This window comes from Chelonia mydas, chromosome 6 (assembly GCF_015237465.2).
Source record: "Chelonia mydas isolate rCheMyd1 chromosome 6, rCheMyd1.pri.v2, whole genome shotgun sequence".
In the NCBI taxonomy this organism is placed as follows: domain Eukaryota; kingdom Metazoa; phylum Chordata; order Testudines; family Cheloniidae; genus Chelonia; species Chelonia mydas.
In genome coordinates, this window is record NC_051246.2 from 1523593 (window position 1) to 1539604 (window position 16012).

At 50.6% G+C, this 16012-nt stretch overlaps 1 protein-coding gene across 1 annotated transcript; it reads right to left on the minus strand.

Moving 5' to 3' along the window:
• Positions 1-9502: 9502 nt before the first annotated feature.
• Positions 9503-14404, minus strand: LOC119566504 (protein mab-21-like 3). Its single transcript, XM_037901460.2, has 5 exons — positions 14236-14404; positions 12956-12982; positions 11821-12091; positions 11483-11633; positions 9503-11240 (listed from the first exon to the last, which is right to left on the minus strand). Exons 1-5 carry the CDS (start codon positions 14384-14386, stop codon positions 10836-10838), a joined length of 1005 nt encoding a protein of 334 aa, XP_037757388.1. The 5' UTR covers positions 14387-14404; the 3' UTR covers positions 9503-10835.
• Positions 14405-16012: the final 1608 nt, after the last annotated feature.

A 16012-nucleotide genomic window follows, 5' to 3' on the forward strand; every position in this document is an offset into this window, starting at 1 on the left:
TTTGGAAGGGAGGGTTTTCTGAAGGACTGGCTGGGAAAACCCTCAATAGTTCAGGGAAACAGGCTGAATGTTGTTAGGGCAGGAGCCACCAGATGATGCCGTTAAGATGTCGTTAGTGTTTTTTTCTCAGGGCTTGGCTACACTTGCAGATGTAGAGCGCTGGGAGTTAAACCAGCCCTCGTAGAGAGCAGCAGGGACAGCGCTGCCGTCTGTCCACACTGTCAGCTGACAGCGCACTGGCGTGGCCACATTTGCTGCACTTGCAGTGGCATTGGGAGCGGTGCATTATGGGCAGCTATCCCACAAAGCCCGTCTTCCCATTCTGGCGCTGTGGCTTGTGGGGAGGGGGCATCCTGGGTCCTGTCCCAGTGCATCGCTTCGCATCCCATGGACCCCTCCACGGAGATATTGGCATAGTCCTCTTACAGCACCAAGGTCCCAACTGGAGACCAGTGACTTGTGTGCCATGGGTACTCACAAAAACTGAGTGCCAATACACTCAAATCCAGCAGGAGGCTTTGGGCCTAGTCCGTGGGCATAAAAGAGTTTCACATCTTTATTTATGGGAAGACCCTGTAGCTGAAACTGACCATAAGACACTCATTGCCACTCCCAGCTCCCGCTTCCCCCCAGAATACAGAGACTAGATGTTCGGTTGCAGATGTATCCTTTGCCCATTGCTTCCAAACCTGGGAGAGGCTGGTTGGCTGGCTGGCTGCTTGCAAACACACTCGCTGGAGCACTGGACACAAGTGCGGTGGAGCAAAGTTCAGAGCTAGATTTTGTATGTTGCTCAGAATTTTAAAAATCCCGTCCAGTCTCAGGCAAAATGAGGACCGGGATTGCCAGAGCTCCTGCTCAGGATGAAAGCCTGCAGAAAGTAACTGAGGCTGTTAGCACAGGGTGGCTGGGAGAGCAGATTCCCAGCCCCTATTATCAATACAAGGGGAGCTCTCAGCACTAGATGGCATTTTGTTTAAAACCACAGGAGGGCGATCCCCAAGGCGTTACAGAAAAATACATTAGAAAGGAGTCATGAAGATCAGACGGGGATTGAAAAACCTCAGCCCTGGTCTACACTAGGAGCTTAGGCTGAATTTAGCAGCGTTAAATTGATGTAAACCTGCACCTGTCCACACTATGAAGCCCTTTTTTTTGACTTAAAGGACTCTTAAAATCGATTTCCTTATTCCACCCCTGACAAGTGGATTAGAGCTTAAATCAGCCTTGCTGGGTCGAATTTGGGGTACTGTGGCCACAATTCGACGGTATTGGCCTCCGGGAGCTATCCCAGAGTGCTCAATTGTGACCGCTCTGGACAGCACTCTCAACTCAGATGCACTGGCCAGGTAGACAGGAAAAGGCCAGCGAACTTTTGAATTTCAATTTCCTGTTTGGCCAGCGTGGCAAGCTGCAGGTGACCATGCAGAGCTCATCAGCAGACGTGACCATGCAGAGTTCATCAGCAGAGGTGAGCATGATGGAGTCCCAGAATCGCAAAAGAGCTCCAGCATGGACCGAACGGGAGGTACGGCATCTGATCGCTGTATGGGGAGAGGAATCTGTGCTATCAGAACTCCGTTCCAGTTTTTGAAATGCCAAAACATTTGTCAAAATCTCCCAGGGCATGAAGGACAGAGGCCACAACAGGGACCCGAAGCAGTGCTGCGTGAAACTTAAGGAGCTGAGGCAAGCCTACCAGCAGAGAGGCTAACGGCTGTTCCGGGTCAGAGCCCCAAACATGCCGCTTCTATGATGAGCTGCATGACATTTTAGGGGGTTCAGCCACCACTAACCCAGCCGTGTTGTTTGACTCCTTCAATGGAGATCGAGGCAACACGGAAGCAGGTTTTGGGGACGAGGAAAATGAGGAGGAGGAGGTTGTAGATAGCTCACAGCAAGCAAGCGGAGAAACCGGTTTTCCCCACAGCCAGGAACTGTTTCTCACCCTGGACCTGGAGCCAGTACCCCCCGAACCGATCCAAGGCTGCCTCCTGGACCCGGCAGGCGGAGAAGGGACCTCCGATGAGTGTACCTTTTAAAATACTATACATGGTTTAAAAGCAAGCATGTGAAAGGATTACTTTGCCCTGGCATTCGTGGCTCTCCTGGATGTACTCCCAAAGCCTTTGCAAAAGGTTTCTGGGGAGGGCAGCCTTATTGCGTCCTCCATGGTAGGACACTTTACCACTCCAGGCCAGTAGCACGTACTCGGGAATCATTGTAGAACAAATGCAGTGTATGTTTGCTGGTGTTCAAACAACAGCCGTTCTTTATCTCTCTGTGTTATCCTCAGGAGAGTGATATCATTCATCGTCACCTGGTTGAAATAGGGTGCTTTTCTTCAGGGGACACTCAGAGGTGCCTGTTCCTGCTGGGCTCTTTGCCTGTGGCTGAACAGAAATGTTCCCCGCTGTTAGCCACGGGGAGGGGGGAGGGATGAGGGTTTAGCCATGCGGTGGGGGGAGGCAAAATGAGACCTTGGAACGAAAGCACATGTGCTATGTATGTAATGTTAACAGCAAGGTTTACCGTGAAAGAGTGTACCTATTGTTCTATAAAATGTGTCTTTTTGAATACCACTGTCCCTTTTTTTTTCTCCACCAGCTGCGTTTCAAGGATCACAGGATCTTCTCCTTCCCAGAGGCTAGTGAAGATTAGAAAGAGAAAAAAACGCACTCGTGATGAAATGTTCTTTGAACTCATGCTGTCCACCCACACGAGAGAGCACAGATGAATGCGTGGAGGCAGACAGTGTCAAAGTGCAGAAAATGACCGGGAGGAGAGGTGGCAGTCTGAAGAGAGTAAGTGGCGGGCTGAAGACAGGGCTGAAGCTCAAATGTGGTGGCAACGTGATGAGAGGAGGCAGGATTCAATGCTGAGGCTGCTGGAGGATCAAACCAATATGCTCCAGCGTATGGTTGAGCTGCAGCAAAGGCAGCAGGAGCACAGACCGCTGCTACAGCCCTTGTGTAACCAACTGCCCTCCTCCCCAAGTTCCATAGCCTCCTCACCCAGACGCCCAAGAACGCAGTGGGGGGCCTCCAGCCACCCAGCCACTCCACCACAGAGGATTGCCCAAAAAACAGAAGGCTGGCATTCAATAAGTTTTAAAGTTGTAAACTTTTAAAGTGCTGTGTGGCCTTGTCCTTCCCTCCTCCACCACCCCTCCTGGTGTTTCTCTCCTCCACTACCCCTCCTGGGCTACCTTGGTAGTTATCCCCCTATTTGTGTGACAAATGAATAAAGAATGCATGAATGTGAAGCAACAATGACTTTATTGCCTCTGACAGCGGTGATCGAAGGGAAGAGGGGAGGGTGGTTAGCTTACAGGGAAGTAGAGTAAGCCAAGGGGTGGGGGGTTTCATCAAGGAGAAACAAACAGAACTTTCACACCGTAGCCTCTCCAGTCATGAAACTGGTCTTCAAAGCTTCTCTGATGCTAACCGCGCCCTCCTGTGCTCTTCTAACCACCCTGGTGTCTGGCTCTGCGAAACCAGCAACCAGGCGATTTGCCTCAACCTCCCACCCTACCATAAACATCTCCCCCTTACTCTCACAGATATTGTGGAGTGCGCAGCAAGCAGTAATAACAGTGGGAATATTGGTTTCGCTGAGGTCTAAGTGAGTCAGTAAACTGCACCAGCGTGCTTTTAAACGTCTAAATGCACATTCTACCACCATTCTGCACTTGCTCAGCCTGTAGTTGAACAGCTCCTGACTACTGTCCAGGTTGCCTGTGTACGGCTTCATGAGCCATGGCATTAAGGGGTAGGCTGGGTCCCCAAGGATAACTATGGGCATTTCAACATCCCCAATGGTTATTTTCTGGTCTGGGAAGAAAGTCCCTTCCTGCAGCTTTTGAAACAGACCAGAGTTCCTGAAGATGCGAGCGTCATGTACCTTTCCCGGCCATCCCACGTTGATGTTGGTGAAACGTCCCTTGTGATCCACCAGAGCTTGAGCACGATTGAAAAGTACCCACTTGCGGCTTGGTGCTCCGGTGCCAAGATAGGGATACGGGTTCCATCTATTCCCCCCCACACACAGTTAGGGAATCCCATTGCAGCAAAGCCATCCACTGTGACGTGCACATTTCCCAGGGTCACTACCCTTAATATCAGCAGATCTTTGATTGCGTGGGCTACTTGCATCACAGCAGCCCCCACAGTAGATTTGCTCACTCCAAATTGATTCCCGACTGACCGGTAGCTGTCTGGCGTTGCAAGCTTCCACAGGGCTATTGCCACTCATTTCTCAGCTGTGAGGGCTGCTCTCCTCTTGGTATTCTTGCGCTTCAGGGCAGGGGAAAGCAAGTCACAAAGTTCCATGAAAGTGCCCTTACGCATGAGAAAGTTTTGCAGCCACTGGGAATCATCCCAGACCTGCAACACTATGCGGTCCCACCAGTCTCTGCTTGTTTCCCAGGCCCAGAATCGGCATTCCACAGCATGAACCTGCCCCATTAGCACCATGATGCCCACATTGGCAGGGCCCTTGCTTTGAGAGAAGTCTGTGTCCATGTCCTCATCACTCACGTCACCACGCTGATGTCGCCTACTTGCCCGGTATGGCTCTGCCAGGTTCTGGTGCTGCATATACTGCTGGATAATGTGTGTGGTGTTTAATGTGCTCCTGATTGCCAAAGTGAGCTGAGCGGGCTCCATGCTTGCCATGGTATGGCATCCGCACAGAAAAAAGGCGTGGAACGATTGTCTGCCGTTGCTCTGACGGAGGGAGGGGCGACTGACGACATGGCTTACAGGGAATTAAAATCAACAAAGGGGATGGCTTTACATCAAGGAGTATTTCAGGCAGGACTTCATGGAGGGATGGAGGGAGGGGGGAGCAAATGACTACAAAAAAAATCTGGTCTATTTCTTGTTTTGATCCACTCCATCTATCTTTTACATCTTTGGCTGGCAGCAGACGGTGCAGAAGGACTGCTAGCCATCCACATCTCCTGCCTGCCGGGCAAAAGATGGTACAATAGGACTGCTAGCCATCCACATTGCCTGCCTGCTCACCAAAAGATGGTAGAATAGGACTGGCTGCAGGACTAAAGAGAGTGACCTGGTCAAGTCACTTCTAATGTAGTCCCTGCACCCATGTCTGCCCAGGTGCTCCTGGCCGACGTGGCCAGGAGCACCTCAGACATGACGATGACGGCTACTAGTCCTATTGTACCATCTGCTGCCACAAGGCAATGGGTTGCTGCTGCTGTGTAGCAATGCAGTCCCATGTCTGCCAGCACCCAGGAGACGTACGGTGACTGTGAGCTGAGTGGGCTCCATGCTTGCTGTGGTACAGCGTCTGCACAGGTAACTCAGGAAAAAAGGTGCGAAACGATTGTCTGCCATTGCTTTCATGGAGGGAGGGAGGGAGGGAACGGGGGCCTAATGACATGTACCCAGAACCACCCGCGACAATGTTTTTTGCCCCATCAGGCATTGGGATCTCAACCCAGAATTCCAATGGGCAGCGGAGACTGCGGGAACTGTGGGATAGCTACCCACAGTGCAACGCTCCGGAAGTCAACACTAGCCTCAGTACGATGGAAGCACTCCGCCGAGTTAATGCACTTAATGCACTTAGAGCATTTTGTGTGGGGACACACACAAATCGACTATCTAAAAACAATTTCTAAAAAAGCGACTTCTATAAATTCGACCTAATTTCGTAGTGTAGACATACCCTCAGAGAACAGCCAGAGCCCTTTTATGCTGGCCTCACATGAACAGCAACATTGAGAAAGCTGTCGAGGGTTCCATATATGCAAAAAATACAGGCCAATGCATGCAAAAGAGCCCCTGTTGGTGGTGTGATGTTATCTGATTAAAATATGACCATATAGATCATTGTTGCAACCACTGTTATATATTTACTGCAAATCTTGTACAAAATGTGGCAAGTGAGGGGTCCATGACAAGGTGACGATTTGCTGGTTATGATTATGCTCTCTGTACGCATGTATCCTTTTTGTATTTGAAGTATTGGCTCTATACCTGGATTTCAAATGTTTGCTCCTGGGGTAACACCCACAAGGTAGTGAGCCAGCACATCTCAAAGGAACTAGTCAGATTAAGTGGTTCATCAAGGGACACTTAATTCACAATGGACTATGGGAGATGCCCGTGATACACTGAATGGACTTTCCTTTGGACGTTCCAACTGAAATGGCCACTGCTGTGACGAAGGAAAATTAGGCATGGACGTGTGACTTGCCCGTGTGCCTCCATCAGGAGCAGCGCCAGCTTTTGCAGTGCTCCAGGCGGTGTGAAGGACGGAAGCTGCCGTCGAAACGCCGCAGAGGACCCGGGCAGCCGAAGGTCGGAGCTTCGCTGCCGAAACGCCGCCAAGGGACCCAAAATGCCGCCCCCGAAATCCTGGTGCTCTAGTGCTTGTGCCGGCCCTGGCCTCCATACTCCATCTTTACCTGTAATTTTCCACAGTGAGAACAATGGGCTTCCCTCCACATGGCAGAAGCTACAAAAGGCCCTGGAAACATCTGCATTTGGCCTCTTTCTTGCTCAAATCTCTGGACTTCGACGAATGGAAACATTCTAACCAAGGGACTGAGGTCTGTCCAATGATTTGGAAGCTGCCAGAGACTGGACTTAAGCCAGGAGTTTATTCCATCACTGCTACAAGCCTGAACCAAGAACTTTGCAATTACTGTATGTATTTGATTTGTTTAACTAATTTGAACTCTCACCTTTCTTTTCTTTCTTTTTATAAATAAACCTTTAGATATTAGACACTAAAGGATTGGCACCAGCGTGATCGTGGGGTAAGATCTGACTTTTATATTGACCTGGGTGCGTGGCTGATCCTTTGGGAACAGAAGAACCCTTTGGTTGATGAGACTGGTTGTAAAGAACTGCTCATCTTTAAATCCAGCATTTTGGGGGGTAATACAAGGTCTGGAATGTCTCAGGAAATTGCTTTTATGCCTTCTTGTTAGCCAGTGTGGTGAAGCAGAAGTTTACTTTGGTTGCTGGGTTGGTGTATCTCATAGGAGAATAACCACCGGTTTTGTGGTGGCTCTCCCCCTTTGCTCAGCAGTTTGTCCAGGATTTGGTATTCTTAGTTGCGACCCACAAAGGCACGGTTACAGGTGGTTAACCGGAAAAGATTGGCCCCCGGGGCAAAGGAAGCCTGGATTTGTTTACACAGGTGGGAGAAAACAGTGTACTTGTCCTAGACTATAGTTCTCACCTCCCCGAGATAACCCTACGAGAAGACACTAGGGCTAAATGGGTGATGGCGCATATCAAATCTGTTTTTGCTAGACATGGTCTACCTGTCACAGTAATGTCCGACAGGGGCTGCAGTTCGGTGGCCACGAGGTTACGCAGTTTGCAGTGAAATTTGGGTTTAGAAGGCAGCCACTCATCCATGCTATCCCCCATCGAACGGGATGGTGGAGAACAGTGTCAAAAGTCTAAAGCCACGACTGAAAAGGACTGCCGAGTCAGACTCTGGTCAGTATTTAGCCCTATGAAATTACAGACTGGCCTCCAGGGGGTGTCCCCTGCTGCCATTCTGTTCAACAGAAAACGGAGAAGAAGAATGCTTTCACTGTCAGACACGGACATCAGCAAGACACTGGGGACTTGCAGACAGACGAGGCAGAACAAAGCAATCAGCATGATTTCAGATCCACGTCACAATGATGCAGTGGTTGCCGTGGGGTCATTTGAGGCTGTCACCCCAGATGGAGACATACTACAGAAGAATAGGCAACACCTCCAAATCCCAGGGAAGGAGGGAGATAAGGGGCATCAAAGCAGCCGTCTTGCCTGAGAGGGTCTCAGACAGGCAACAAATACAAGAGAATGAGACAACAGAGCCGCAGGACAGGGTAAAACCGGAACACGTGGGCCTGCTGCCTCCTGAGAGCAGTGGTGCTGATGTCTCGGGGTAGCCCTGAGGTCCAAACGACAGCGCAGGGCACCTCAGAGCCTAGCTGAACATTGCTAGGAACTTGATTCCTGACCTGATCTTGAAGGGGGGTAGTTTGGGGTAAAATATCATTGATTTGCTAAGCGTGTTTCCAGGAAAAACAAAGGAAGTTCTTGAAGCTGCAACAGAAAGTAGGGGGAAATAAATAAAACGGTTTTTAGACTCTGCTATGTTCAAACGGGCACGGTTAAGGGCACTGAACGGGCTGAAAACGCAGCAGCTGCGGTCCCGGACACGTCTGGGTGAAATAGGAAAAGGTGTTTAAAAGACGTGATTATCCAAGCTGTCGTTGGGACACCAGGAACAGAGACACAGGACAACGGGAGCGATGCTCTCCTCAGGGAGCCCAGAACCCTCAGCCAGTGAGCCCTCTGCCTCAGCAAGGGAGAGCGCTTTGCTGGTGCTTAAACTGTGTGTCCGCTCCCGGCCACCCCAGCCTGTCAGCCAGCCCCAAAAAACTCCTCAGGACTCTGCCAGCCCAAACCTTGCCTTGCCGGTAACATGCAGCGAAGCCCAGAGCTCCCCAGAGACTCTCGCCCTCCCATTGGACACTCCTAGAAATTATTAAGTTCGCTGCCTAAAAAGAGAGAGAGCACACAGACAGGTCTGCTACAAGCTCGCCATCTCTGCTATGGATCTGAACCTCAAGAACTGAACTCATGTCCGTCTGTACATTGATCTTCTCACCACACTCTCTCTCTCTTTTCTTTTTTAATAAATTTTAGTTTAGTTAATAAGAATTGGCTATATGCGTGTATTTTGGGTAAGATTTAAGTTATATATTGACCTGGATGTGTCCTTTGGGATGAAAAGAACCTTTTCTTTTATATGATGGAATAAGATTTTTAGTAATCGTCATCATATTTGACATGGATACCTGGATGGAGGCCTGAGGCTGGGTACTTTAAGGGAACTGCGCTGTTTGGACTTCTGGGTAACCAGTGAGGTAATGCAGAAGCTGTTTCATGTTGGCTTGGTAAATCTAAATATTGGAATATCTGCCAGCTTTGGGTATTGTCCCCCCGGTCTGTTTGCAGTTCACCCTAATTGAGAGACCTCAGCTGGCTCCTACCAGGACCACGGTCACAAGCCATCAGAGAGATTCTGCGCCGCTCATTCCTTTATTCCCCTCTTGACCGTTCGGTCCATCTGGTACTGGGGCCTCCTATCTCTTATCTATTAGCATACCATATGTTACGGGGCTTATTCCTTCACCCGCTTACTTCCCTGGTCCTTCTCGCATGAACAGAGAGCAACAATACCCGAAGGTGCAAACAATTCGATGTTTATTGGGGTGAACTTCCAGCAAGCATAATTCCAGTTTCCTTCCTTAGTGTCCCCCTTCCCAGCTCTGACACCACAGAGCCTTACCTGTGTCCCTGTTTCCATTCCTGCCCTTAGCCAAACATGATTCCAATTTCCCCACCCCCATTCCCTGTTCCCATTTCCCCCCTCCCCCCACACACTCCCTGATTGACTGCAGACTATATAGTAAAACGTGAGTTCTGCTTAGCTATACCTTAACCAATCATTCTCCTGAAATTTAACTAACCAATCCTAACATATTGTAACATTATTATGTAACCAATTACATCCCACCATGTTAATTAGTTTACACCCAGCAAAATTAATTACGCAGCAGACAGGAACAATCACAGAACCAGACAGAGATTATACAGACAAACAGTAGCAAAGTGGGAACTCTAATGACAAAACAATACAGAAATGAGGATTTCACATCCCAGTATTGATAAGTGAGTTCTTGCCAGACAGGATGCTATCAAACTAAGTTTCCTTTTACATCTTCGAGGCACTTCCCTTTCTCTGGAGGCGATGGGCGTTACCAGGACAGGATTGTGTCCTAACAGCCCAATAGCACCTTCTTTCAATGTGACTAGTTTGGAATGTGAGGAGGTGACCGGTCGCTTCCCAGCTTATGGCTGCCTCTGTTGCTTAGCCAAAGATCTTAGCCTAAGCACAGGGCCTCAGACTGTCACAGTGAGAGAAAAAAGAAAAGGAGTACTTGTGGCACCTTAAAGACTAACAAATTTATTTGAGCATAAGCTTTCGTGAGCTACAGCTCACTTCATCGGATGCTCTTACTCCGGCAGACAGTGATTTTGATTCTTTCTTTTATACCTCTAGAATTAGCCAAGTGATAAGAATACACCTAAATTCTTAGAGTCTGGGCCTTTACAGACAGGCCTGAATATCTGTATCCTAACACCGTACATTCCTCCACTCACACAGAACAGTTTCAAAAACAAGACTTCTTACAGAGCAAAGCAGAGCTAAACAATCCTTAATAAAACTGCTCCTTCTTACTGCTACTAAAAATGAAATAAGACCAAAAACTATTTCTTCTTACTAATTCCAAAACATATTATACTAACAAAAATGAATACAAATATTACTACGTAAAATTATGATCATTTAAAACAATTTTCAAAGTTAGGCTTTCAGGCCTACAGATGATCACAGTGGTCCCTTCTGTTTTTCAAATCTAAGAATCTCTAAATTGATCCAATAGTTAATTACCATCACTGTTTAAAAATGTGCACCTTATTTCAAGTCTAAATCTGTCCAGCTTCAACTTCCAGCCACTGGATCTTCTCATATCCACTGACTGCAGTGGGGTCTGGGCTGGATTCTGGTCTCAGCTCCCCTGAGGACAATCTGGAGTCACCCCATGTGAGCCCCACTCTTACAAACCCCAATGAAAACAAACCCGCATTATTTATTGTTCCATATCTCAAGGTTTTTAAGTAAAACCTCCATTTCCCCAGGGTAAATCCAGAGCCAATGCAGGTCCTCTGGGGCATGTCAGTTCAGATAGAAGCCGAAGCGTCTATGTTTGGGACCTAGAGAGATTACTCCTGGTCCGAGTCCATGGATTTGCTTTCCTCAGGTATCTCCTGTTTTTTGAACTCATCAATGTCTTTCTGATGCTCCCTTCTAAACTCGTTGAGCTCCCACGCCCGTTGGATGAAGGGTCCCGAGACTTGGGGCCTTTCGGTCAGCTGGAGGTACGGTTCTGGGCTGCATCTCATCAGCCTCACCTCCAGTCTGAGCACCTCCAGCACCCGGTTCTTCAGGGAATTCTCTTCCTCAGTCCGGCGCCAGTCGAATAAATTAATCGAATGCAGGAAGTAGCTGGGCAGGTGTCTCTTCTCTAGGCTGAACTCCAGCACCTTTAGCAGGGTCCGCACAGAATCCATCAACGTGGCCCAGTTCTTCGTCTCTGGGTTGAGGTGGGAAGCCCAAAAAAGAACCGTCTGCAAAAGAAACATGCAGCTCTAACCACTAGAGACTGCTACGCTCCCACAACAAGGGCTAGAACCCAGGAGTCCTGGCTCCTGGCCCCCCTCCCCTAACCCACTCCCCTCCCAGAGCTGGGGAGAGAACTGAGGAATCCTGGCTCCCAGCCCCCCACTCCCCCAACCCACTGGATCTTTCTCCCCTACAACTGTGGATGCTTGCATCACCCTTCCCTCCCTGGCTGCCCCCTCTGAGTTACCTTCAGGTGGTAGGAGGTCAGGACTTTGCCATACCAATGCCTCCAGTTCTCCTTGTTGATTTTCTTCAGCACCCGCAGCGCCAGCCACCTGTGCCCACCATCGGCGTCAATGTCCTTGAGGAGCTGGGTCTCAGCCAGGGAGTAGGTGAGCCTGGAGTGGGGTGGAGCGAAATGGGGCAGGGCTGAATGGGAGTACAGGGTCAGACAGACCCCCACCCCAAACCTGCCCTGGGATGTCTGTGTGTGTCTGTCCATCCCTCCCTGCTGGAGGGGATGAGCCCTGCTCTGTGTGCATTTCTGTTGCCTTCTGCGGGAACAAATGAGATTTGCATTTTTACCTCCAGTATGAACCCTTGGCCACCAGACTGGTCCCAGTTTTGTCAATTTCCTTGATATTCCAGGTGGGTTTGATCCGCTCAGTGTCTTGCTCCTGGTCCCACCAGTCGGAAAGCCACCTGAGATCCTGCTGCGGCCAATCCATGGGCATGTCCCCTTTATTCCGGATGGTGGGCACCAGGTCTATAGACACATCTAGGTTTTTCACCTTTGCAGTGAGCTGCACAGCTGGACACTTTGGTTTATTATTCATGTCCTTCAGTTTAACGTTGCCTTGGAGAGGGCAAGACAGAGGAGTGGGAGTTAAAAGCAAACAGCTGACATAGGGCAAAGCTTTGTAGATCTGAGATGATGGAAGGGCAAAGGTCAAGGGAATGAGGGCCAAGATCCCAGGACGCCTGGGTTCTCTCCCAGCTCTGGAAGGGGAGCAGGGTCTAGTGATTAGAGCACCAGGGCTGGGAGTCAGGACTCCTGGTTCTCTCCACAGCTCTGGGAGATGAGCAGGGTCTAATGATTAGAGCAGGGGAAGGGCTGGGAACCAGGACTCCTGGGTTCTAGCTCTGAGTGTCTGTGACATCGTCTGTGATGATGAAGTGAGCTGTAGCTCACGAAAGCTTATGCTCAAATAAATTGGTTAGTCTCTAAGGTGCCACTAGTACTCCTTTTCTTTTTGTGACATTGTGTGACTAACTTCATCTCCATGGGCACGTGGTGAGTTACTGGAAGAACTGAGAATAGAAACCAGGAATCCTGACTCCCTAACCCCTAACTCTGGGAACTCCATTGTGCGGGAGAGATTATGAAGGAACAGTGAAAAATTTCTCACCCCTTAGCTCTGCCAATGCCCCTCAGTCCCAACCTGCAGCCCCCCGCTATCTCAGCTGTGGGCTTCCCGAACACACAGCTCTGCTTGTGCCCCTAAAGCCCAACCAGCAGCCCGTACTATCCCAGACAGGGGCTCCCCCATCCCCACAGCTCTGTCAGTGCCCCTCAAACCCGACCCACAGCCCCCTTTTCAATGTATTTACTATTTCATCCTAAGCAATTTAACAGTTTTCCCTTCTGTATTTCCATCATCATTGGTGCTTATAATTTCTCCACTTACAGAATCCCTTAATGGATGTAATTTCTACTTACTAACTCCGGGAACAAATTTTCTTCTCTCTAAAAACAGAGATGGGGCAAGGAAAAGTTAGTTAAAATCTATGACACTCCAATTCTTGTATATAACACTGACCAAACAGACAAATCTGGAAGAAAATGATCAGTTTGCAAGAGAGTTGGAAGAAGTCGGATTTCTCTGTGTCTATATTAATAAGGCCTTGGCTAGCTCATAGTAAGAACTACGGGTTGTCGGAAGTGCTGAAATCAACACACACTGGAAATACCATCAGTTAGCCCTGTTCCACTCTCGACTGTTCCCCTGTTTAACTACTTCTCCTACGGGGATGATTTTAATCCCAGTATACAGTGGCGGATTTAGAGATAGTGGGGCCCTGTGTTCACCTTCATTTTTGGGGCCCCCTTGGGGACCCAGCCAAGAAAAAGAACATTCGCTCTTATCTCCCCCATCCCTGGTTTTCCTTCTTTTTTTCTTCATCCTCCTCCTGTATTATAAGCAATAGGAAGTCAATGGAAATAAAGTGAGGTACCTTCATTGTTTTTGTTGTCTAACTTTTTTTCTACAGACCACTTGAAAATTGCGGAGGGTCTCGGCGGACCACTTACTGATCTTTCCAAATACTGTTTGTACCGTTAGCTAATGATTGTAAAGTGCTCTGGATAAGAGCGCTTTATTAAAAAAAAAAGTAAAAAAACATTGGGGTGCAGGGTCTGGCCAGGAGTTAGGGTGTGGGAGGGGGCTCAGGGCTGGGGGTGCAGAGTCTGGGAGAGAGTTAGGGTGAAGGAGCAGGCTGGGGGTTGGGGTGCAGGGTCTGGCCAGGAGTTAGGGTGTGGGAGGGGGCTCAGGGCTGGGGGTGCAGAGTCTGGGAGAGAGTTAGGGTGAAGGAGCAGGCTGGGGGTTGGGGTGCAGGGTCTTGACAGGAGTTAGGGTGTGGGAGGGGGCTCAGGGCTGGGGGTGCAGAGTCTGGGAGAGAGTTAGGGTGAAGGAGCAGGCTGGGGGTTGGGGTGCAGGGTCTTGACAGGAGTTAGGGTGTGGGAGGGGGCTCAGGGCTGGGGCAGAGGGTTGCGGTGGGGAGCGCTCACCTGGGGCAGCTTCTGTTTGGTGTGAGGGGTGCAGGTGGGGATGGGGAGGTGCAGGAGTCAGGACAAGGGGTGTGGGTGGGGCTGGGTGTGGGTGGGGGGTGCAGGAGTCAGGGCAGGGGGCTGGGGTGTGTGTGTGTAGGGGGCAGTGCGTGGGGAGTGGGGGGGGGCTTGGGGCTGGGGCAGTCCCAGTCGCGGCCGCTGGGTTCCCTTACCTGGCTGGCTGGTGGACGCGTCCCTGTCCTGCCGCTGCTCCTGTTCTCTGCCAAAGGGATCTGTGGAGGCAGCAGGTGAGAGCTGAGACCCCCCTGGCCTGCCGCGTCCTTCCCCTGGCTTTTTTCCAGGGGCTGGGACTGCACCTGCCATAGGTGCCGACTTCCCCACTTTCCCCTGGGTGCTCGCCCCCTCCTCTGCCCCTGGCCCCGCCCCCACTCCACCCCTTTCATGAGGCCCCACCCCTGCCCTGCTCCCATTCCAACCCCTTCCCCAAATCCCCGCCCCGGCCCTGCCTTCTCCCCTGAGCGCGCCGTGTTCCTGCTCCCCCCTCCCTCCCGGAGCATGCTAACGCTGCCAAACAGCTGTTTGGCGGCTGCCGGGTGGGAAGTGCTGGGAGGTAGGCGGAGGAGCAGGGACACGGTGCACTCAGAGGAGGGGAGCTTGGCTGCCGGTGGGTGCGGAGCACCCACTAATTTTTCCCCGTGGGTGCTCCAACCCCAGAGCACCCACGGAGTCGGCACCTATGGCACCTGCGCTGCCCGGCGTCCAGAGGAGCAGGGCAGCAGGACAGGCACGGACGGACACCCCACCAGGGGAGCACACCCCCAACCAGCCCCCTCACCTGCCTGCTTCACCTGGCTGCCAGCGCCAGCCTGCAGCAGGAGCCCCGGGAGCCAGCAGGAGCCCGGCTCACCGGCTGGGAGAGCACACCGCACGCCGCGCCTCCAGCACGGCTCTTAAACGGCTCCCTCCCTGCTCTCCCCCACAGCGCCCCCCCCCCGCAGGGGGTGCTGGGCTGCCTGGCCCTGGGCCTCCTGTGGTTGGGGGGCCCCGTGCAAGGGCACTTGTGTGTTTCATTGTAAATCTGCCTCTGCCAGTATAGGAAAATCCTCACAACCCCTGCTCGCATGGGTGCTGTTCTACCTATATTAAAGGGCTGTCGCGCTTGGCAAGGAATTGACTGGAGCTACAGCAACACACGCCCGGTGGAAATGGAATTAAGAACATCCTCAGGACATGGATATAAAAGCACAACGGTTACCCAGTGCAAGGTGGGGTTATGCCCTTTACCAAGGTCGCACCTCTTTGGCAAACTGCTTGGGAAGTTAAAGAATGAGTTTCCCTTTATCTGAAGTTTGTCTCAGAAAGAGTTTCCGGCCAATGACACAACAGCAGGTGGAAAAAAAGAAAAAAACCTGAAAAATGCTCCCCAATAGATCTGCCGGGGTTTAGTTCGCCATAGCTACGGCACTCATGGGTGTGACGCTGTATGAAAGATGGGAGACATTTTAGGATGTTATTACCAATACAGTGTTATAAAATTGCAAGGAATCTGACCAGATATGCCATGTAAGGTATCAGTGAAAATATTATAATTTGCCAAGTATGATAATCTTGTTTATACGTTTGTATCACCTTTGTATTATGAGTTATAGATAGGTGGGGTAGATCTGTATTTCCAAATCTGTGCTGTGGGTCAGGGTGACACCCCCAGACAGATTGGCACCAGCACTGCCTGGCCTGTTCGATGGCCCATCCAGGGTCGTCAGCTGTACCATGGACCCATTGAAAGGAGCCGGCAATGCACCTATGACTCAGCAAGGCGGGCAGGGACAGGCCTATGGACAGAACTCTAAGGCCTCCAAGCCATGTGCTGGGCAGCTTGTGTTTGGGACACAGGAAGTACAGGCCACATGGCAAAAGGAATATAAAAGGCAGCCCCATCATCTCCATTTTGTCTTCATTCCTGCTTCTTACCTCTGGAGGGACTTTGCT